This window comes from Macaca nemestrina, chromosome X (genome assembly GCF_043159975.1).
Source record: "Macaca nemestrina isolate mMacNem1 chromosome X, mMacNem.hap1, whole genome shotgun sequence".
NCBI lineage: Eukaryota > Metazoa > Chordata > Mammalia > Primates > Cercopithecidae > Macaca > Macaca nemestrina.
In genome coordinates this window covers 76,945,802-76,968,091 of record NC_092145.1, presented here as the reverse complement: position 1 = coordinate 76,968,091, position 22,290 = coordinate 76,945,802, and the positions used below count along the sequence as shown (strand labels likewise).

The 22,290-nt window shown below is 38.8% G+C and overlaps 1 protein-coding gene across 1 annotated transcript in view; it reads left to right on the top strand.

Moving 5' to 3' along the window:
- Nucleotides 1–22,290, top strand: part of LOC105464288 (ATPase copper transporting alpha) — a 136,294-nt gene that overhangs the window by 93,402 nt on the left and 20,602 nt on the right. The window contains exons 7-14 of the mRNA XM_011712032.3: nucleotides 4,700–4,861; nucleotides 6,735–6,811; nucleotides 7,015–7,240; nucleotides 8,417–8,650; nucleotides 10,182–10,273; nucleotides 11,281–11,408; nucleotides 15,427–15,581; nucleotides 16,121–16,255. Of these exons, the coding sequence (XP_011710334.2) occupies nucleotides 4,700–4,861; nucleotides 6,735–6,811; nucleotides 7,015–7,240; nucleotides 8,417–8,650; nucleotides 10,182–10,273; nucleotides 11,281–11,408; nucleotides 15,427–15,581; nucleotides 16,121–16,255 (1,209 nt within the window). The remainder of the gene's footprint in view (nucleotides 1–4,699; nucleotides 4,862–6,734; nucleotides 6,812–7,014; nucleotides 7,241–8,416; nucleotides 8,651–10,181; nucleotides 10,274–11,280; nucleotides 11,409–15,426; nucleotides 15,582–16,120; nucleotides 16,256–22,290) is intronic.

Sequence of the window (22,290 nt, the reverse complement as noted above, 5' to 3'; positions counted from 1 at the left end):
AAACCCCTCTCTACTAAAAATACAAAAATTAACTGGGTGTGGTGGCGTGCGCCTGTAATCTCAGCTATTCGGGAGGCTGAGGTGTGAGAATTGTTTGAACCTGGGAGGTGGAAGTTGCACTGAGCCAAGACTGTGCCACTGCACTCCAGCCTGGGCGACACAGTGGGATTCTATCTCAAAAAATTAAAAAATAAAAATAAGAATAAAAATTAAGTAAAACTTTAGCGAGATGTGGTGGCATGTACCTGTAGTCCCAGCTACTCGGGAAGCAGAGGTGGGAGGATTGCTTGAGCCTGGGAGGTTGAGGCTGCAGTGAGCTGTGTTCATGCCACTGCACTCCAGCCTAGGGGACGGAGCAAGACTTTGCCCGCCTCCCAAAATTGAATGTAAATAATGAAATCATGAAATTACTAGAAGAAATATTTGGAGCATTTTTTTTTCAATATTATGAAACTTTCAGACATACAGAAAAGTCAGAAGAATTGTACAGTAGATACCCTATATATACCAGCTAGATTCCACAATTAATATTTTACTGTATTTGCTTTATCATACATCAATCCATCAATTCATCACTGAAATACTTTTAGACTCACAAGGAAGTACAAAAATAGTACAGAAAATTTCCATGTAGCCTTCATCTAGCTTTTCCCAATGATAACATCTAATTCATTTATACAACAATATTAGAGGCCGGGCGCAGTGGCTCATGCCTGTAATCCCAGCACTTTGGGAAGCCGAGGTGGGTGGATCACTTGAGGTCAGGAGTTCAAGACCAGCCTGGCCAACATGGTGAAATCCTGTCTCTACTAAAAATACAAAAAATTGGCCGGGCGCAGTGGCTCGCGCCTGTAATCCCAGCACTTTGGGAGGCCGAGGCGGGCGGATCACAAGGTCAGGAGATCGAGACCACGGTGAAACCCCGTCTCTACTAAAAATACAAAAACTTAGCCGGGCGCGGTTGTGGGTGCCTGTAGTCCCAGCTACTCGGGAGGCTGAGGCAGGAGAATGGCGTGAACCCGGGAGGCGGAGCTTGCAGTGAGCCGAGATCGCGCCACTGCACTCCAGCCTGGGCTGGGCGACAAAGCGAGACTCGGTCTCAAAAAAAAAAAAAAAAAAATACAAAAAATTAGCCAGGCATGGTGGCATGCGCCTATAATCCCAGATACTCAGGAAGCTGAGGCAGGAGAATTGCTTGAACCTGGGAGGCGGAGGTTGCAGTGGGCCAAGATCATGCCATTGCACTCCAACCTGGGCAACAACAGTGAAACTCCTTCTCACCAAAAAAAAAAAAAAAAAAAAACAATATTGGAGTAGGAAGCGTTTTTCTAAAATATGATACAAAACCGATAAAAGAAAAGATTAATAGATTGATGAATTCAGATACCTAAACATTTCTTCTTGGGAGGAAAACACTGAATGGAAAGTCAAAAGGCAATTAAAATAATTATAATTCATATCATAGATGAAGGTTAATTTTCTTCATATATGAAGAACTTTTATACATCAATAAGACAAACATCATCAACCCAAAATTTCTTTTTGATGATAAAGGATATGAACTGACAGTTCACAGAAAAGCAAAAACGATACCTCTTGAAGATGTTCAACTTCATTTGTAATGAGTAAAGCAAATTAAAATGGCACTGAAGTACCATTTTCACCTATTGGATTGGTAAAGTTAACAATTTTGTTAACACTGTGTTTTTGATCTCTCATGTATTGCTGGTGGAGTGTACATTGATACAAGCTGCCAATATCTGTCAAAGGTGAAATTGCACATAGCCTTTGCAATTTGGCAATATCTGTCAAAGGTGAAATTGCACACAGCCTTTGCCTCAGAGGTTCCACTTGTAGAAATTTATCCAACAGACATGTTTGCATATGTATGAAATGATATATATACAAAGATGTTCATTATAGTATTGTTTACAATAGCAAAAGATAGGGAAAAACTAAATTTCAGTCATTAGGGACTAAATACATTATGATACATCCATATCATGGGATACTGAGTAGATATTAAAAAGAATGATGAAGAATGAGTAGGCTTTTATATGTTTTTAAGGATTGAAAAATAATAGCTTTTTTGAAATACCATAAAACTCACCTTTTTAAAGTATACAACCCAGTACATTTTAGTATATTCACAGACTGTGCAACTATCACCACTATCTGATTTCAAAACATTTTCATCCCCATTAAAATAAAACTCATTAGTAGTCATTCTTTAGTCCTAATCTCTTACCTGTACTGGTTCTGCTCTCTCTGCCCTAGGCAACCACTAATCTACTTTATATTTGTATAGATTTGCCTATTCTGGACATTTCATATAAATGGAATAATATAATATGTGGTCCTTTGTAACCGACTTCTTTTATTTACCATAGTGTATTCATGGTTGATCCGTGTTCTAGCGTGTATCATTACTGCATTCCTTTGTATTACCAAATAATATTCTGGTGTATGAATATACTGCATTTTGTTGATTTATTCATCAGTTTATGGACAATTGGGTTGTTTCCACTTTATGAATATTGCTGCTATTGTAAGTAATGCTGCTATGAACATTCATGTACAAGTTTTTGTGTGAACTTATGTTTTTAATTCCCTTGGGGATATACCTAGAAGTGGAATTACTAAGTCATCTAGTAACTCTATATTTAGCCTTTTGAGGGACTGCCAAACTTTTTCTAAAGCAGCTGTATCATTTTGTATCCCCACCAACATTGTATTGACGTTCCAATTGTTCCATATGCATGTCAACACTTGCTATTACCTTTTTATTATAGCCATCTCAGTGGAAGCGAACTGGTATCTCATTTTGGTTTTGATTTGCATTTCCCTGATGACTAATGATGTTGAGTATCTCTTCTTGTGCTTATTGGCCTTTCATAAATGTTCTTTGGAGAAACAATTCGAATTTTTGCCTTTTTTTTTTTTTTGAGACGGAGCCTCGCTCTGTCGCCCAGGCTGGAGTGCAATGGTGCGATCTCGGCTCACTGCAAGCTCCGCCTCCCAGGTTCACACCATTCTCCTGCCTCAGCCTCCCGAGTAGCTGGGACTACAGACGCCTGCCGCCACGCCCAGCTAATTTTTTTGTATTTTTAGTAGAGACGGGGGTTTCACCATGCTGCCAGGATGGTCTCGATCTCCTGACCTTATGATCCACCCGCCTCAGCCTCCCAAAGTGCTGGGATTACTGGCGTGAGCCACTGCGCCTGACCATTTTTGCCCATTTTTAATTGGATTGTTTGTCTTTTTATTACTGAGTTGTAAGAATATATATTCTAGATACAAGTCCCTTATCTGATATATGATTTTCAAATATTTTCTCCCATTCTGGTATTGTCTCTTTACTTCCTTGGTGGTGTTGTTTAGAACACAGAAGTTTTCTGGGTACAGCGTAGGTGCATGTGCATATATTTATGAGGTATATGAGATGTTTTGATCCACGCATGCAATGAGTAACAAACACATATAAAATGGGGTATCCATCCCCTCAAGCATTTATCCTTTGTGTTACAGATAATCCATTTATACTCTTTTAGTTATTTTTAAATGTATGATTAAGTTATTATTACTATATTCATCCTGTTGTGCTATGAAATACTATGTCTTATTCATTCTATTTTTTTGTACTCCATCTTGTTTTCTTGAATAAATGCTTCCTAGATTGCTGCAAACTTTTGTTTGATTTCCAGATTTCTGGAAAAAGATGGTTCTTACAATTTCTGCCCGTTTTCTCATGGCTTTTACAGAGAGAATTTTAGAGGTCTTACTGCACCATTTGCACTGATATCCCTTCAGCAGATATTCTTGAATAAATCCTTCTTAATTTGTGGTATGCCCTTTGGTCAATTTCCAGAGTATTTCAATGGCTATTTTTTGATACTTTTGTCAGTTTTATCATTGCTTTTTGAGGAAAGGATTTGCTGAGCTCCTCACACAGTCATTCTAGAAGTCATGCCCATCCATCTTAGAATTTAATGCCCAGCTAAACTATAACCCCACTCAAGATATAGGGAAAAATACATTTTTTAGACATAAATAGTCAAAACACTTTTGCCATCCATTAACTTCACTAAAAGTTATACTAGTGGTTATATACTTTAGCAGGATGAAAAAAAAAAAATCCAGAGGGAAGCAAGACTTTGGATACAAGAAACAATAATAAATGTCAAATCCTCTATCACTAAGTAGTAGTGACAGGAATTGGGAGACTTTTAATGAGATCCTTTTCTATCTGGGACCATATATTTGTTGAATGTGGTATAAAAATGATATCCTAATGATCATATCTAAAGCATACTAGTAGTGCAATTAAGATCTTGTGTGGCAATCCCATGAGTCCTTTTGTGAAAAGTGGTAACTCGGGCTGGGCACAGTGGATCACTTGAGGTCAGGAGTTCGAGACCAGCCTGGCCAACATGGTGAAACCCCGTCTCTACAAAAAAGACAAAAGAATTCGCCGGGCATGGTAGAACATGCCTGTAACCCCAGCTACTTAAGAGGCTGAGGCAGGAGAATCACTTGAACCTGGGAGGCTGAGGTTGCAGTGAGCCGAGATTGCGCCGCTGTATTCCAGCCTGGGCGACAGAGCAAGAGCCTCTGTCTGGAAAAAAAAAAAAAAAAGATAACTCATGTTTAATGGTGGAAAAAGTATATTCCTGAATAATAAATGCTTTGTCTTTAACAGGTGAGAGGAATGACGTGTGCCTCCTGCGTACATAAAATAGAGTCGAGTCTCACAAATCACAGAGGGATCCTGTACTGCTCCGTGGCCTTGGCAACCAACAAAGCACATATTAAATATGACCCAGAAATTATTGGTCCCAGAGATATTATCCATACAATTGAAGTAAGTGCCAAGAATTTATGTTTCTGTGTTCTTACCTATTTAATCAGCATTCCTGTGAATCATTTCTGGTTTGCATCAGATAGAGGCAATGAAAAAAAAAAATCTAACTCCTTTGAATACTTCAAACAAGATCTGTCTCAAAATTTAATGTAAATGTGTCTGCTTTTTTTTTTTTTTTTGGTCTTTTTCAGGAAAAGTTAGGCAAAGTTACATTTACACTATTAATCAGGAGCAAACAAGTTAGAACCACAAAACATGCAAAATATTTAGAAAATGAAAATAAAGTATAATTTGTTATAAATAAGATTCATAGTAGTTACTAAGAAAGTGAAGAATCCTGCTTGATGGCTTTTTGTTTGTTAGGTCAAAACAAGAGACCTATTTTTAAGTTAAAGTAAGAAATTTAAAATACCAAACCCAGCTGGACGTGGTGGCTCATGCCTATAATCTCAGCATTTTGGGAGGCCTAGACGGCAGAATCACTTGAGGCCAGGAGTTCAAGACCATCCTGGGCAACATAGTGAGACCCTGTCTCTGCAACAAAAATGAAAATAATTAGCCAGGTGTGGCGCCACGCACCCATAGTGGTAGTCACACGAGAAGCAGAGGTAGGAAGATTGCTTAAGCCCAGGAGTTCAAGGTTACCATGAGAGAGACCCTGTCTCTAAAACAAACAACACAACCCTTTCTTTGTGACAGATTCATCCTGTGTTCTTCAATAAATCTTAAGTGGTAATACATGTGAATGTATTTTAAAAGTTTCAGTATGCTATAGAATTGGTGTTCAAGTGATTTAAAGCATCTTAATGGTTCAATTAAGATCCTATTAGTATAGATGACATTACCATTACCATTTTTGTGAAACTAGTGTTACTGAGTACCTACTATGTGCCGGTTACCAAGACTGCAAAGCTTCAACCCTTAATTGCCACAGCAATGTGGTCATACTCATTATGGAGGTGAGGAAACCCAGATTAAGAGAAGTTAAGTTACTTACCAGAGTCACATAGCTAGTAACTGTCATAACTGGGATTTGAGCCTAATTACTCTGACTCCAAAGCTCATGCTTGTTCTATTCACTGTGCACTGCCAACAAATGTAAGATGGCAGCATTTCCCCTAGTAGTTGGAAATATAATGTGTATTACTATCTATGGTCAGATAAGTCTTGCTTAGGGGTAGTTTCCTTTTTATACTTTGTTTTATTGGGGAAAATGATTTTTGTTCATGTTCTTTTTCTGATAAAACAAGAATAAATACTGCATATGCAAGGCCTTGAATAATCTATTTAGTATGGTGCTAGCTTTTTTTTTTTTTTTCCTGAGACAGAGTCTCACTCTGTTGCCCAGGCTGGAGTGCAGTAGTGCGATCTCAGCTCACTGCAACCTCTGCCTCCTGGGTTCAAGTGATTCTCCTGCCTCCGCTTCCCGAGTAGCTGGGATTACAGGCGCCTGCCCCTACGCCCAGCTAATTTTTTGTATTTTTAGTAGAGACTGGTGCTCTCGAACTCCTGACCTTGTGATTTGTCTGCCTCGGCCTCCCAAAGTGCTGGGATTACAGGCATGAGCCACCATGCCCAGCCTGGTGCTAGCTTTTATGGCCTATTAATGAGAACCTCTACTGAGGACAGTTGTACTTGAGTTAAACTGTTATATATAGGATAGGTATTAACTAGAATTAAGGAAATATTCACTTCTTTGATGAAAGTTTGGAAATAAAGGCAATCAAGAACAGGAAGCACATCTTCATCTTTGTATTCCCCAGAGTGACTTGCCCTCAGTAATGGAACTGTTCTTAATGACAATACCATGGCTTAGAATTTCTGTACCCAACGTATGTTCACTGAAATAATTTTTTCTCATGAATTTCCTTAGAGCTTAGGTTTTGAAGCTTCTTTGGTCAAGAAGGATCGGTCAGCAAGTCACCTAGATCATAAACGAGAAATAAGACAGTAAGTACTTTTAGAGTGTCAGTAAGAAATAAATTTTGACTCCTTGTTACAAGTTTAACATCCTTTTTGCATGTCAGTTTTTATAATATCATCCTTATACTGGATGAAATGGTCACAATGTGTATCTCTCTATAGTACATAGAATCTTTACCTGTTAGCTATTTATGACCATTATTTTTCTTTTTTTATTTTTTCCATATAAGATGGAGGCGGTCTTTTGTTGTGAGTCTGTTTTTTTGTATTCCTGTAATGGGACTGATGATATATATGATGGTTATGGACCACCACTTTGCAACTCTTCACCATAGTCAAAACATGAGTAAAGAAGAAATGATCAACCTTCATTCTTCTATGTTCCTGGAGCGCCAGATTCTTCCAGGATTGTCCATTATGAATTTGCTGTCCTTTTTATTGTGTGTACCTGTACAGGCAAGTGAATTGTTAGCAAATATATTTGTTAATAATGAAAAATAAGCAAAATTTGGCAGGCAAGGTTTTATTTTCAACTGCAAAACTGATGTTAGCCGGAAGTCTGATCATTTTATGCCATATGCTTTACAGAAATAATCTTCAACTGAGTAGTTATTTAAGTAGATAATAGACGCCATTTAACCCCTAAGAAAGAGGTCAAGTTTTTTGGATTTCGTATTTATATCTACTACTGTATATAACGTTATTTTATTTTTAAATTTTTATTTATCTATTTTTTTTTTTAGAGATGGGGTTTTGCTCTGTCACCCAGGCTGGAATGCAGTGGTACAAGCACAGCTCACTGCAGTCTTGAACTCCTGGGCTGAAGCAGTCCTTCTGCCTCAGCCTTCTGAGTAGCTGGGACTTACAGTCACTAGCCACTGCACCCAGCTCAATGACTTTATTTTTGTTATTTCTTCCTGGCACTTCAGTTCATTACTTTCTGTATGTTTTAAACTCTTTTTTCGAGATAAACTTTTACTGAGGAATAGAATACTTCTATCAAATAAATATTTTCCTTTATCTGATCCTTATAAAAGGCAATAATGATTTTTAAAAAAGTCTTAAGTTTCTCTGTTTTAATGAAATAAGCTTTCCAGTTATATTTACCAACAAAAACAGCCAACAGATTTCATAGCTTGTGATACACCACTTAGTTTGAGTTTTGGAAAGATGGGTGAGTTTTATACAAAAAAAAGTAATTCCTTTCCTAGTTCCTGTTTTTGCTGGCCTCAGAAAGAAAAATCTGCTTGGTGTGATGGCTCATGCCTGTAATCCCAGCTACTTGGGAGGCCGAGGCAGGAGGGTTGCTTGAGGCCAGGAGTTTGAGACCAGCCTGGGCAACATAGCAAGACCGTCTCTTAAAAAAAAAAAAAGGAAGAAACATCTGATTTTCCTTGTATTATGGAATATCCATTGGACCGTAGATGATAGCCCCCACAGGCTTATGCAGCAATTTGAATACCTCCCTCTGCATGTACATCTATTGAAATACAAATATGATTGTTTTGGCTTAATCTCCTTTTAATGTTTATGGGTTAGCTAAAAGCCAAAGAAAATGACTATTGATACTTTAAGTTGTTGATATATATATGAATTTTTAAAAATTCATTGATTATCATTCCTATATTGCAGTTTTTCGGAGGCTGGTACTTCTACATTCAGGCTTATAAAGCACTGAAGCATAAGACAGCAAATATGGACGTACTGATTGTGCTGGCAACCACCATTGCATTTGCCTACTCTTTGGTTATTCTTCTAGTTGCAATGTATGAAAGAGCCAAAGTGAACCCTATTACTTTCTTTGACACACCCCCTATGCTGTTTGTGTTTATTGCACTAGGCCGATGGCTGGAACATATAGCAAAGGTAAAGTAAGAAAGGGTGACATTTGTTAAAATGTTGGGTGGATAAATGACCATAGTATTTTTTAGGCCAATCATTGGAAATACATGTTTTTATGTAGTTAACCATTTACTGAAAGACGTATTTTCATTTTGGCAATATTTTAAGTTAAATATCCATTTAGAAGATTTACCAAATATGGAATTAATACTGTAGATTGTACAGTATGTCTGTTTATTTTAAGAGAGACAAATGAGAAATACTTATCACTTGTTTACTTACATCACATTATTAATTGAAAATTGACATGACCACATGGTTTAAAATAATGATAGAAAAAATTCACCCATATTCCCTTGCTATAATGTAAATCATTTTCTAATTCCATTCTACATACCTTTCTATTTAACAGAGTTGCAAATGTAGTATTCATGCTACTTTGTACCCTTAACACTGTAAAGTTTTTCCCCATTTTTGCAGTCTAGATAATTATCTAATATTTCTGACTAAGTCTGTCATGTCAGTTTGCTTTAATTTACTAAACCATTCAGGTATTTTTCACCATTAGATTGTTTCTAATTTTTTATTTTTAGATAATCCTGCATTGAACATATTCACGTCTAATAGTCATTTCCATTGAGCTAATATCTTGGAAGACATTACAGAGGATGTGATTACTGGGTTAAAGGGCATAAATATTTCTCTGGTTCATGCTACAAGTTGTAACAGTTTTTGCCAGCAGGGGTACATCAGTGAAGTATTTTTACTACAACTTCACCAGCATTGCATCCCCCCCAAATTCTTGCTAAGTTAATAGACATTAAATGGTATTACAGGGTTACTTTAGTTTGTGTTTCTTCCATTAATGGTGGGGATAAACATTTTTTCATCATCGGATGTTTATATTCCTTTTGAATGATTTGCCTGTATATGTCCTTTGCCTGTGTGTTTATTGGGTTCCTCATGTTTTTCTTATTAATTTATATAATTTCTTCATAAATTATCCCTAATAATACTTTTAAAAATATTTTGTGTACTTTTAGGCTGGGCGTGGTGGCTCATGCCTGTAATCCCAGCACTTTGGGAAGCCGAGGTGGGCAGATCACAATGTCAGGAGTTTGAGACCAGCCTGGCCAACATGGTGAACCCCATCTCTACTAAAAATACAAAAATTAGCCAGGCGTGTAATCTCAGCTACTCGGGAGGCTGAGGCAGGAGAATTGCTTGAACCCAGGAGGCAGAGATTGCAGTGAGCCGAGATCACGCTACTGTACTGCATCCTGGGTAACAGAGTGAGACTCTGTCTCAAAAAAATAAATAAAAAATAAAATATTTTGTGTACTTTATCTTTTTGAAGTGAAACATTTTCTAGTGAAACATTTTGAAGTAAAACATTCAAACATTTTGAAGTGAAACATTTTCATATTAATTTTTGAACAAATTAATATTCCTAAAGCTGTCTTTTGGGTAAATGCTAAAGATTGTATTTTTATTTTAGTTAAGACTTGAACTTTTTCTTCCTTAGCATTTTCAATGTGTTTGTTTTAATTTATAGGGCAAAACATCAGAGGCTCTTGCAAAGCTAATTTCACTACAAGCTACAGAAGCAACTATTGTAACTCTTGATTCTGATAATATCCTCCTCAGGTATTTATCTTCCCTCTTCCCTCTTCTCTTTTTTTAACTTCTTAAGAAAAATTTCAGATATACGCAGAAGTAAAAAAAGGACTATCATGAATTCACATAATCTGTCTCCCAGATATAAAAATTATCCACATTTTGCCATGCTTCATCTATACATTTTATCTTTCTTTCTTGTTGCAGTAGTATTAAACCAAATGTCAGTCATATTGTTTTACTGCTAAATAGTCTGTATTATCTCTAAAAAGGATATATTCTGATATAACTATACTACCATATTGTACCTAACAAAATGAACATTAATTCCTTAATGTCACCTAAGACCCAATTCATATTCATGTTTCTCCTGTTGTCTCCAAAATGTTTTAAGTCTCTTTGCCTGAAATAGAATTCAAACAAGATCCATGCATCATCGCATTTGACTATCCTATGACTTATGTTCTTTTAATCTAAAACAGTACCTCCCTTCTTTCTTTTCATTCTCCTTCCTTCCCTCCTGCCCCCAAAACAATTGACTTGTTGAAGAAATAGCCATCAGTTGTTCTGTAGAATATCCCACAATCTGAATTTATCTCTTTGCTTCCTTTTGGTTTCATTTAACTTGTTCTATAACTCCTGTGTTACTTGTAAATTGGAAGATAAAACTAAAGACTTGATTAGATTTCAATCTTTTGTATTTCTCATTTTTATACTCATAAAATTGTTTAGGCAAAGTTACATAATAAATAAAGTTTTAGTTAAATGAAACCTATTACATTATTTTTTAAAACTTTTCATTTTTTAACAATGACTGTTCAAAAAAATATTTAGAGTGCCTACTTTGTGCTAGCTACTGTACTGTTCATTAACAGTAAGCAAGACTGACATACTAGTTCCTAGCTTAAATGTTGGTTCTAGCTTCCATTGGTAGTAATTATGGAGCCACAAGCTTGACGTGAACTAAAGAGCTTGCATGGAGAGGTCAGGGTAGGAAGCATATTATAATGGTGCTTTTTATGTTAACTTATATCCAGTGAAGAACAAGTGGATGTAGAACTTGTACAACGTGGAGATATCATTAAAGTAGTTCCAGGAGGCAAATTTCCAGTGGATGGTCGTGTTATTGAAGGACATTCTATGGTAGACGAGTCCCTCATCACAGGTATGTTCTTTCAAAGGATCATGACCAAAATGTTAAGAAGAATAGACATGAAAGATGATGCACTTTTTGTCGAAGCTATGAATACATAAATTATGAACAAAGAAAATAAGTTCTTTTAAGACTGTATTAAATCAGTTTCCTCAGATTTACTTTGTGGCTTTAGTTATGCTATTAGTCCATTTTCACATTGCTATGAAGAAATACCTGAAACTGGGTAATTTATAAAACAAAGAAGTTTAATTGACTCACAGTTCCACATGTCTGGGGAGGCCTCAGGAAACTTGTAATCATGGTGGAGGAAAAGGGGAAGCAAGGACCTTCTTCACAAGGCAGCAGGAGAGAGAAGTGCTAGCAGGGGAAATGCCAGATGCTTATAAAACCATAAGGTTTCATGAGAACTCACTATCATGAGAACAACATAGGGGAAACTGCCCCCATGATTCAATCACCTCCCCTCCTCGACATGTGGGGATTACAATTTGAGATGAGATTTGGGTGGGGACACAGAGCCAAACCATATCATGCCACCCTTGACCCTTCCCAAATGTCATGTCTTTTCACATTTCAAAACCAATCATGCCTTCCCAACAGTCCCCCAAAGTCTTATTTCAGCATTAACTCAAAAGTCCACAATCTAAACTCTCATCTGAGACAAGTCAAGTCCCTTCCACCTATGAGACTGTAAAATCAAAAACTATTTCCTTCCAAGATACAATGTGAGTACAGGCATTAGATAAATGCTCTCATTCCAAATGGGAGAAATTGGCCAAAACAAAGGGGCTACAGGCCCCATGCAAGTCTAAAATCCATTGGGGCAGTCATTAAATCTTAATAAATCTTAAAGCTCCAAAATGATCTCCTTTGACTTCATGTCTCACATCCAGGTCATGCTGATGCAAGAAGTAGGCTCCCAAGGTCTTGGTCAGACCCACCCCTGTGGCTTTGCAGGGTACAGCCCCCCCAAAATGGCTGGTTTCACAGGCTGGTGTTGAGTGTCTGTGGCTTTTCCAGGTGCACAGTACAAGCTGTTGGTGAATCTCTACCATTCTGTGGTCTGGAGGATAGTGGCCCTCTTCTCACAGCTCCACTAGGCAGTGCCCCATTGGGGACTCTGTGTAGGGGCTCCAGACTCACATTTCCCTTCTGTACTGCCCTAGCAGAGGTTTTCCATGATGGCTCCTCCCCTGCAGCAGACTTCTGCCTGGACATCCAGGCATTTCCATACATCCTCTGAAATCTAGGCAGATATTCCCAAACTTCAGTTCTTTACTTCTGTGCACCTGCAGGCCCAACACCACATGGAAGCTGCCAAGGCTTGGGGCTTGCACCCTCTGAAGCAATGGCCTGAGTTTTACCTTGACCCCTTTTAGCCCTGACTAGAGCTGAAGCTGCTGGGATGCAGGATACCATGTCACTGAGGCTGCACAGAGCATCAGAGGCCCTGGTTCCCAGCCCACAAAATCATTTTTTCTCCTAGGCCTCAGGGCCTGTGATGGGAGGGGCTACTGCCAAGATCTCTGACATGTCCTGGAGATGTTTTTCCCATTGTCTTGGTGATTAACATTTGGCTCCTCATTACTTATGCAAATTTCTGCAGCCAGCTTGAATTTCTCCCCGAAAATGGGTTTTTCTTTTCTATTGCATTGTCAGGCTGCAAATTTTCGAAGCCTTTATGCTCTGCTTCCCTTTTAAACGTAAGTTCCAGTTTCAAACCATCTCTTTGTGAACACATAAAACTGAATGCTTTCAGAATAATGCAGGTCACATCTTGAATGCTTTGCTGCTGAAAAAATTTCTTCTGCCAGGTATCATAAATCATCTCTCTCAAGTTCACTATTCCACAGATCTCTAGGGTGGGGGCAAAATGCCACCCGTCTCTTTTCTAAAGCATAGCATGAGGGACCTTTACTCCAGTTCCCAATAAGTTCCTCATCTCCATCTGAGACCACCTCAGCCTGAACTTCATTGTTCACATGACTATCAGCATTTTGATCAAAACCATTCAACAAGTTTGGCTGGGTGCAGTGGCTCATGCCTGTAATCCCAGCACTTTTGGGAGGCCGAAGCTGGTGGATCACTTAAGGTCAGGAGTTTGAGACCAGCCTGACTAACATGGTGAAACCCCTTCTCTACTAAAAATATAAAATTAGCTGGGTTTGGTGGAGCATGCCTGTAATCCCAGCTACTTGGGAGGATGGGGCAGAAGAATCACTTGAACTCAAGAAGCAGGGGTGGCAGTGAGCCGAGATTGCGCCATTGCACTCCAGCCTGGGCAAGAAGTGCGAAACTCTGTTACAGAAACAAAAAACAAAAAACAAAAAGCCAAAACCATTCACCAAGTTTCTATGAAGTTCCAAACTTTCCCACATTTTCCTGTCTTTTTCTGAGCCCTCCAAACTGTTCCAGCCTCTGCCCATTACCCAGTTCCAAAGTTGCTTCCACATTTTCAAGTATCTTTATAGCAGTGCCCTACTCCCTGTGGTAACAACTTACTCCATTTACTACATTAGTCGGTTTTCACACTGCTCTAAAGAAATATCCAACACTGGGTAATTTATGAAGGAAGGGGGTTCAATTTGATTCACAGTTCTGCATGACTGGGAAGGCCTCAGGAAACTTAAAATCTTGGCAGAAGGTGAAAGGGGCAATGACCTTCTTCATAAGGCAACAGAGAGAAGTGCCAGCAGGGGAAATGCCAGACACTTACAAAACCATCAGATCTCGTGAAAACTCACTCATCACAAGAATAGCATGGGGGAAATGGCACCCCATGACTCAATCACCTCCCTCCCTTGACATGTGGGGATTATAGGTCCCTCCCTCAACATGTGGGGATTATAATTAGAGATGAAACTTGGGTGGGGACACAGAGCCAAACCATATCAGCTATTGAAGGCTTTTATCACTGGAGATTATTAGCTACTAGAATGCATAACCAAAGGAAGTTGTCTCAGTTTCCTGTACACCTGATGGACTTTGGCAAATTTTCCTGGGCAAATACCTATTCTGTCTTTCTGCTGTAAAGACTGGTCTAATCTGAGCTATGATACGAGTCCAGGTTTTCCACATCAGGGTCTACTCTAAGGGAATAAGTCTGGCATCGTTTTAGAAATCTTAGGTAAAATCTGAAGCAGAACCAAAATGATACCTTTCCCATCTCAACTCTCTGATAGTCCTAGAAGAAACTCAGTTTATGAACCATGTGGAAGTAATGTGGGACTGTGTGTTTCTTCCTTTATTTTATTTTGTTTATTTTGAGACAGGGTCTTACCCTGTCACCCAAGCTGGAGTACAGTGGCACAATCTCGACTCATGGTATCCTCTGCTTCCTGGGCTCAATCCTCCCACCTCAGCCTCCCGTGTACCTGGGACTACAGGCACATGCCACCATGCCTGGCTAACTTTTGTATTTTTTTTGTACAGATAGGGTTTTGCCATGTTGCCCAGGCTGGTCTTGAACTGCTGAGCTCAAGCCATCTGTCTGCCTCAGCCTCCCAAAGTGCTAGGATTACAGGCATGAGCCACTGTGCCCAACGAGACTGTGTGCTTCTCTATAGGGGTGCTATTGCCAGTTTGGATGGAGCAATTCTTAGTTCTGGGGGACTCTCTTACACACTGTAGTACAATTCAGTGTCCCTGACCCTGGCACTGGCACACTAAATCGAAGTAGTAGCACCCCTTTCCCCATCCCGTGCAGTCATTATTACAAACAAAAACTCCCTCCTACATTTCTAAATGTTCCTTGAGAACAGGTTAAGAACCGATGTTCTAGGACTAGGGTGAAACTCTAAAAGTATCTGCCAACAAGAGCTACCATACAGGTTTTTCCCGTTCAAGGTTTATATTCCTGGCTTTGGCCTAGGGAATTGATACAAGGGAAAGGGGAAAGCAACTTTTACCTAGGCATTTGTTCAGATTCTATTTTATATCTAGATATTTTTGGCAAGTAACAAATAATGATATGTTTCATGATAGTGATCATTTATGCTCCTTAAATGTATCTCTACTCTCCATACAGGGGAGGCAATGCCTGTGGCTAAGAAACCTGGCAGCACAGTGATTGCTGGTTCCATTAACCAGAATGGGTCGCTGCTTATCCGTGCAACTCATGTTGGAGCAGACACAACCCTTTCTCAAATTGTCAAACTTGTGGAAGAGGCACAAACATCAAAGGTAACTTAACTCGCTAGGAGAAACAAACTATTTTCTTTAAAGCCTTCTCAGTATAAATCTTCACCTAGTTTTTACGTTTTCCGATAAAAATTTTAGTTGCATTAATATGGAGTTTGTTTGTTTTTGCTTTGAGACAGGGTCTCAGTCTGTTGCCCAGGCTGGAGTGCAGTGGTACCATCATGGCTCACTGCACTTGACCTCCTAAATTCAAGCAATCCTTCTGCCTCAGCCTCCCGAGTAGCTGGGACTGTGTGTGGGCACATGCCCGCACACCCAGCTAATTTAAAAAAAATTTTTTTATACAAACAGGGTCTCCCTAAGTTGCCCAGGATGGTCTCAAACTCCTGGACTCAAGCTATCATCCTGCCTTAGTCTCTCAAAGTGTTGGGATTACAGGTGTGAGCCACTACACCTGGCCATTAACATGAAGTTTGTTAAAATATTTCTATTTGTGCTAACTACTAAATATACTCTGCATTCAGTATCAGAAAAGACTTTGATATGCTTCTTCTTATTATTGTTGTTATTTTTAATTCTAGGCTCCTATCCAGCAGTTTGCAGACAAACTCAGTGGCTATTTTGTTCCTTTTATTGTTTTTGTTTCCATTGCCACCCTCTTGGTATGGATTGTAATTGGATTTCTGAATTTTGAAATTGTGGAAACCTACTTTCCTGTAAGTGACTTGTAATAACTCTTTACTATATGCAGAACAATTTGTGAGTCTTTTGCATTAGTAATTCAGTGGAAATAACTTTAATAATTACCAGGACCTTTAAAGGTTTGGAGTGGGAGGGTGATAAGAATAATATTTGCATTTTCATAAATATAAAAAATTTCCTTTTGGAGAAAAATTTTTATTATGACTTGTGATTTTTCAAAAACAAATACCAAACTTTTACATGTTATGCTTAGTCTCATTTCTGACATGGTTTTGCTTTCACAAAGGACTATAGATATATTGAGGAAAACCTCAGGATTTCAGCTCCGTCATTTACTGTCAATGTGATCTTAGACTACTTAATTGCTCTCTGAGCTTCAGTTTCCTCAACTATAAAGTGAAGTTTCAGTAATACCCATTTTGTGTAACTTAAGATTGTTGTGAAGGTTAAATAAGATAATATATTAGAAATAATTTGTAATTTATTAAATGCTTTACAAATATAGGATATTATTAGTGTCTGCTCATCTAGTTCTCTGATGCTCTCTATGGTGTTGTAAAGTGGTAAAGTAGTAGAACTGGACTGTGCCTCAAATTAGATATATAAACTTTAAGTCATGTAACTTTTACTATCCTCAGTTCTCTTATCTGTAAAATAGGGAAAATAATACCTAAGATACAGGATTGGAATTAGTATAGGTGAAAGCATCTAACATATTGACAGATGCAGGTGACAGCCAAGGGTCCCCCAGTGAAACCCCTGAAGGTTGAAAACCTTTAAGCCTAAAACATCCTGAAGGTTGAAACACCAGACTGCTGGTCCCAGATGAAGCCTGCCCTACCCCCCAACGCCCCACTGATTCTTTCTAAATAATGTCCACCTATGCACTGGGAGGATGGGGTGGGGCCCCGGGAAGTTCACCCCGTTTGTATAGGAGAGGAGTCTGACCTGTCCTGTTCCTGGGTGGTACCTGGGGTTCAGTCGGTGAGGTGGAGAGCCTGTTAACAGGACTCAATCTCATTTTGCTGAGTTGTTTTTCCTTTTTCCGTTTTGGCCAACAAATTCCCTTCCCCCTCACCCTTCAAAGTGTCTGCAAACCTAATCTTTCCTGGCCTTGTGACAAGCATCTGTTCTTTTTCTACAACAACATGTGTACATCTATGAAGTTTATGGAAGCATAAGCCTAGAAATATGTGAAAGCCCCTTCCAGCTGTGTTTCTATATCCATCTGTAACTCTTGGATAAATATTGAAGTATTTGAGAACTTAATAAGAACCTAACACTGTAAAACTATTACTGATAAGAGCTGCAGTGAGCCATGATTTCACTACTGTACTACAGCCTGAGCAACAGAGCGAGACTCCTACTCACAGTAAATAAAGCCTTAGTTTGTTGTGTTTATTTATTTTATTTTTTATTCAGGAGGTACATGTGCAGGTTTGTTTGTTTGTTTGTTATTTATTTATTGAGACAGAGTCTTGCTCTGTCACCCAGGCTGGAGTGCAGTGGCACGATCTCGGCTCACTGCAACTTCCACCTCCCAGGTTCAAATGATTCTCATGCCTCAGCCTCCCGAGTAGCTGGGATTACAGGCTTATGCCACCATGCCCAGCTAATTTTTGTATTTTTAGTAGAGATGGGGTTTCGCCATGTTGGTCAGGGTGATCTCAAATTGCTGACCTCAGGTGATCCACTTGCCTCGGCCTCCCAGAGTGCTGGGATAACAGGCGTGATCCACCGTGCCCGGCCCATGGGTGTATTGTTTATTACATGAGTATATTGGGTGATGCTGGAGTTTAGGCTTATGGTGACCCCATATCCCAAATAGTGAACATAGTACTCAATAAGTAGTTTTTCATCCCTTGCCCCCCTCCCTTCTTCTCACCTTTTGGAGGCCCCACTGCTCATTGATTCCCATCTTTATGTCCATGTGTAACCATTGTTTAGCTTCCGCTTATAAGTGAGAACATGTGGTATTTGATTTTCTGTTCCTACATTAAGTCACTTAGGATAATGACCTCCAGCTTCACCCATGCTACGCAAAGGACATGATTTCATTCTTTTTTTATGGCTGCATAGTATTCCATGGTGTATATATACCACATTTCCTTTATCCAGTCCATCAATGATGGGCACCTGGGTGACTCCAAGTCTTTGCTATTGTGAAGAGTGCTGTGATAAACACACACGTGCAGTTGTCTTTTTGATAAAACAATTTAAAATAAATAAAGGAAAATCCTTTGAGTAGATATCCAGTAGTGGGATTGCTGGGTTGAATGGTAGTTCTATTTTAAGTTCTTGGAGAAATCTCCAGACTGTTTTCCATAGAGGTTGAACTGATTTACATTCCCACCAATAGAATATAAGTATTCCCTTTTCTCTGCATCATTGCCAACGTCTTGTTATTTTTTGACTTTTTAATTATAGCCATTCTGACTGATGTGAAGGGGTATTTCATTGTGGTTTTAATTTGCATTTTCCTGATGATTAGTGAGGTTGAGTAGTTTTTCATGTGTTTTTTGATAAGTTGTATGTCTTCTTTTGAGAAGTGTCTATTTATGCCCTTTGCCCACTTTTAAATAGGGTTGTTTTATCCTTATTGATTTGATTTGTTTAAGTTTCATATAGAGCCTAGATATTAGTCCTTTGTTGGATGCATACTTAGGAAATATTTTCTCCCATTCTGTATGTCTGTACGTTCTGTGCTTATTCTGTTGATTGTTTCTTTTGTTGTGTAGAAGCCCTTTAGTTTAATTAAATCTCCTTTATTAATTTTTGTTTTTGTTGCAATTGCTTTTCAGGTCTTAGTCATAAATTCTTTCCCTAGGATAATGTCCAGAAGAGTTTTTCCTAGGTTTTCTTGGGGTTTTCATAGTTTGAGTTTTTACATTTAAGTCTTCAATCTATCCTTAGTTAATTTTTATATATGGTGAGAGATATGAGTACAGTTTCATTCTTCTGCACATGGCTAGGTAGTTTTCCCAGCACCATAGATTGAATAGGGTGTCCTTTCCCCATTGTTTGTTTTTGTCAACTTTGTTGAAGATCAGTTGGTTGTAGATGTGTGGCTTTATTTCTGGGCTCTCTATTTTATGCAATTGATTTACGTGGCTATTTTCGTATCAATACCATGCTGTTTTGATTACTATAATCTTTTAGTATAATTTGAAGTTGGGTCATGTGATGCCTCTAGTTTTATTCTTTTTGCTTAGGATTGCTTCGGCTATTTAGATTCTTTTTCCATATGAAATTTAGGATTGCTTTTTAAATTCTGTGACAGAAGACAGTAGTAGTTTTATAGGAATTGTGTTCAATCTATAGATTGCTTTGGACAGGATGGTAGTTAGGGTTAGGGTTAGACATGGAGAGAAGATCATCTCCTGCCAAACCCTTCCCCCACACCTACAGTGCTACAGATGCAGCAGTGGTATTTCCCACCAGGAGCCAGCTAACGCACACTTGGACAAAGCATATTTCATGCTTTACATGGTGGCTCCAGCCCTACTACAAGTGAGTCACATGCTGCTTGGGCTTTATCCAAGGGCAAGGCTCAACTTCTTCTCCCGACAGAGTGGCACTGTCCCAGCAAGGAGGGACAGACAAATCACTGAGTTGCCTGCTTTGGTCTGGGGGAAAAGACTAACCCAAACCCATTTTAGTGGTAGCTATCGGAGGGGCATACTCATGGGAACCAAAGGACAAAGTCCTTATGAAATGAAAGTCAGGAGCCCTACAACAAGGGCACAAAAGAGAAGCTGATCATGTTCTTGCCAGCACAGGATCAGGAATGGGAGTGCACCCTAATGTAATCTCTTCCCACCATCCCTGCATCAGGGCAGGTACTTCCACCTGACACCAACCTACCTGCTGTCTCTTACTTTTGAGTGCCATCTACTGGTCTGTATCCTGAACTGCATCATAAAATTTAAAATCTGCTAACAGAAAGGCTTAATTCTAGCCCTTAAGATAAGTCCACAGGGACCTCTGCACCCTAAACCCTACAGGAGATTGTCAGCTCTAATGGCTAATACCTCACTACAAAAAGCAGCATCTGAGAAAGCTACAGCATAGAAGCTATCCACAACCAAGGAATCAGTACAGCACCTTGGCCCCCTAAAAGTACCAAAAACAAAGCTAAATAATCATACACAACATGTACCACAGTAAAGCACCCAAAGGAAAGAAAAGAAGGAAAGAAAAAGTCCCATGGAAATGATAGCAAATTCAAAAATAGGAAGCAAAAGTTCCCTTGGATGAGAAAGAATTAGTGCAAGAACTCCAGCAGTACAAAAAGTGTTTTCACAACACCAAAGGATTGTTATAGCTCTCTAGCAATGGCTCCTAAGCAGACTGAAATGTCTGGAATGACAGATAAGTAATTTAAAATATGGATTGCAAGGAAACCTCAATGAGATCCAAATGAAAGTTGAAATCCAGTATAAAGAAACCAGAAAAACGATTCAGGATATGCAAGATGAGGTAGCCATATTAAGAAAAAAAAAAAAAAAAAAAAAATGGAACTGCTGGAACTGAAAAATTCACTAAAGGAATTTCAAATCCAGAGAACTCCTGCAAAACATTATAGAAGATGACCATCCCCAAGGCACATAGGCATTAGAATATTCAAAGTCAATGCAAAAGAAAAAAGTCTTAAAGGCAGCTACAGAAAAGGGCCAAATTACCTACAGAGAAAACCCATCAGGCTAACCACAGACTTCTCAGTGGAAATGTTACAAAGCTGGAAGTGATTGGGAGCCTATTTTTAGTTTCCCTAAAGAAAAAAAAATTGGCAACCAGGAATTTCATATACTGCCAAATTAAGCTTCATACATGGAGTAGAAACAAAGTCTTCCCCCAGACAAGCAAACAGTAAGGAAATTCGTCACCACCAGACCAGAGCTATAAGAAAGGTTCAGAGGAGTTCTGAACATGGAAACAAAAGAATGATACTTGTCACCACAAAAACATGTATAAATACAAAGCTCACAGACCCTATAAAGCAATTACACAATTGAGACTACAAAGAAACTAGCAAACACCACCATGAGGAACAAAACCTCATATATCAATATTAAACTTGAATGTAAATGGCCTAAATACTCCACTTAAAAGACATAGATAGAGTGGCAAATTGGAATAAAAAAACAAGATCCATCCTTTTGCTGTCATCAAGAGACCCATCTCACAGGTAATAACTCATAGGCTCAAGGTGAAGGGATAGAGAAAGATCTGTCATGCAAATGGAAAACAAAGAGCAGGGGTTGCTATTCTTGTGTTAGATAAAACAGAGTTTAAACCAACAATAGTTTTTAAAAAGGCAAAGAAGGGCACTACAAAATGATAAAGGTCTCAATTCAACAAGAAGATTTAACTATCTTAAATACATATGCACCCAACATTGGAGCATCTAGATTTATAAAACAAATACTGCTAGACCTACAAAAAGAGGTAGACTGCCATACAATAATAGTGGAGGACTAAAGTACCCCACTGACAGCACTAGAGAGATCATCAAGGACAAAAAGTAGCAAAGAAATTCTGCACTTAAATTGAATTCTCAACCAAGTGGACCTAATAGATATCTACAGAATACTCCACTCAATAATCACAGAATATACATTCCTCTTATATGAACATGGAACATACCCTAACATTGACCATAGTCTTGGTCATAAAGCAAGTCTCAATAAATTAAAAAACAACTAGATCAGATCAGGCATCTTCCTACACTACAGTGGAATAAAATTAGAAATCAATACCAAGAGGAACTCGAAAACCCACACAAGTACAGGGAGACTAAACAACCAACCCCTGAATAAATTTTGGGTAAACAATGAAGTTAATGCATTTCTGCCGGGTGTGGTGGCTCATGCCTGTAATCCCAGCACTTTTGGGAGGCCGAGGCAGGTGGATCACCTGAGGTCGGGAGTTCAAGACCAGCCTGGCCAACATGGTGAAACCCTGTCTCTACTAAAAATACAAAAATTAGCTGGGCATGGTGGCGCATGCCTGTAATCCCAGCTACTTGGGAGGCTGAGGCAGGAGAATC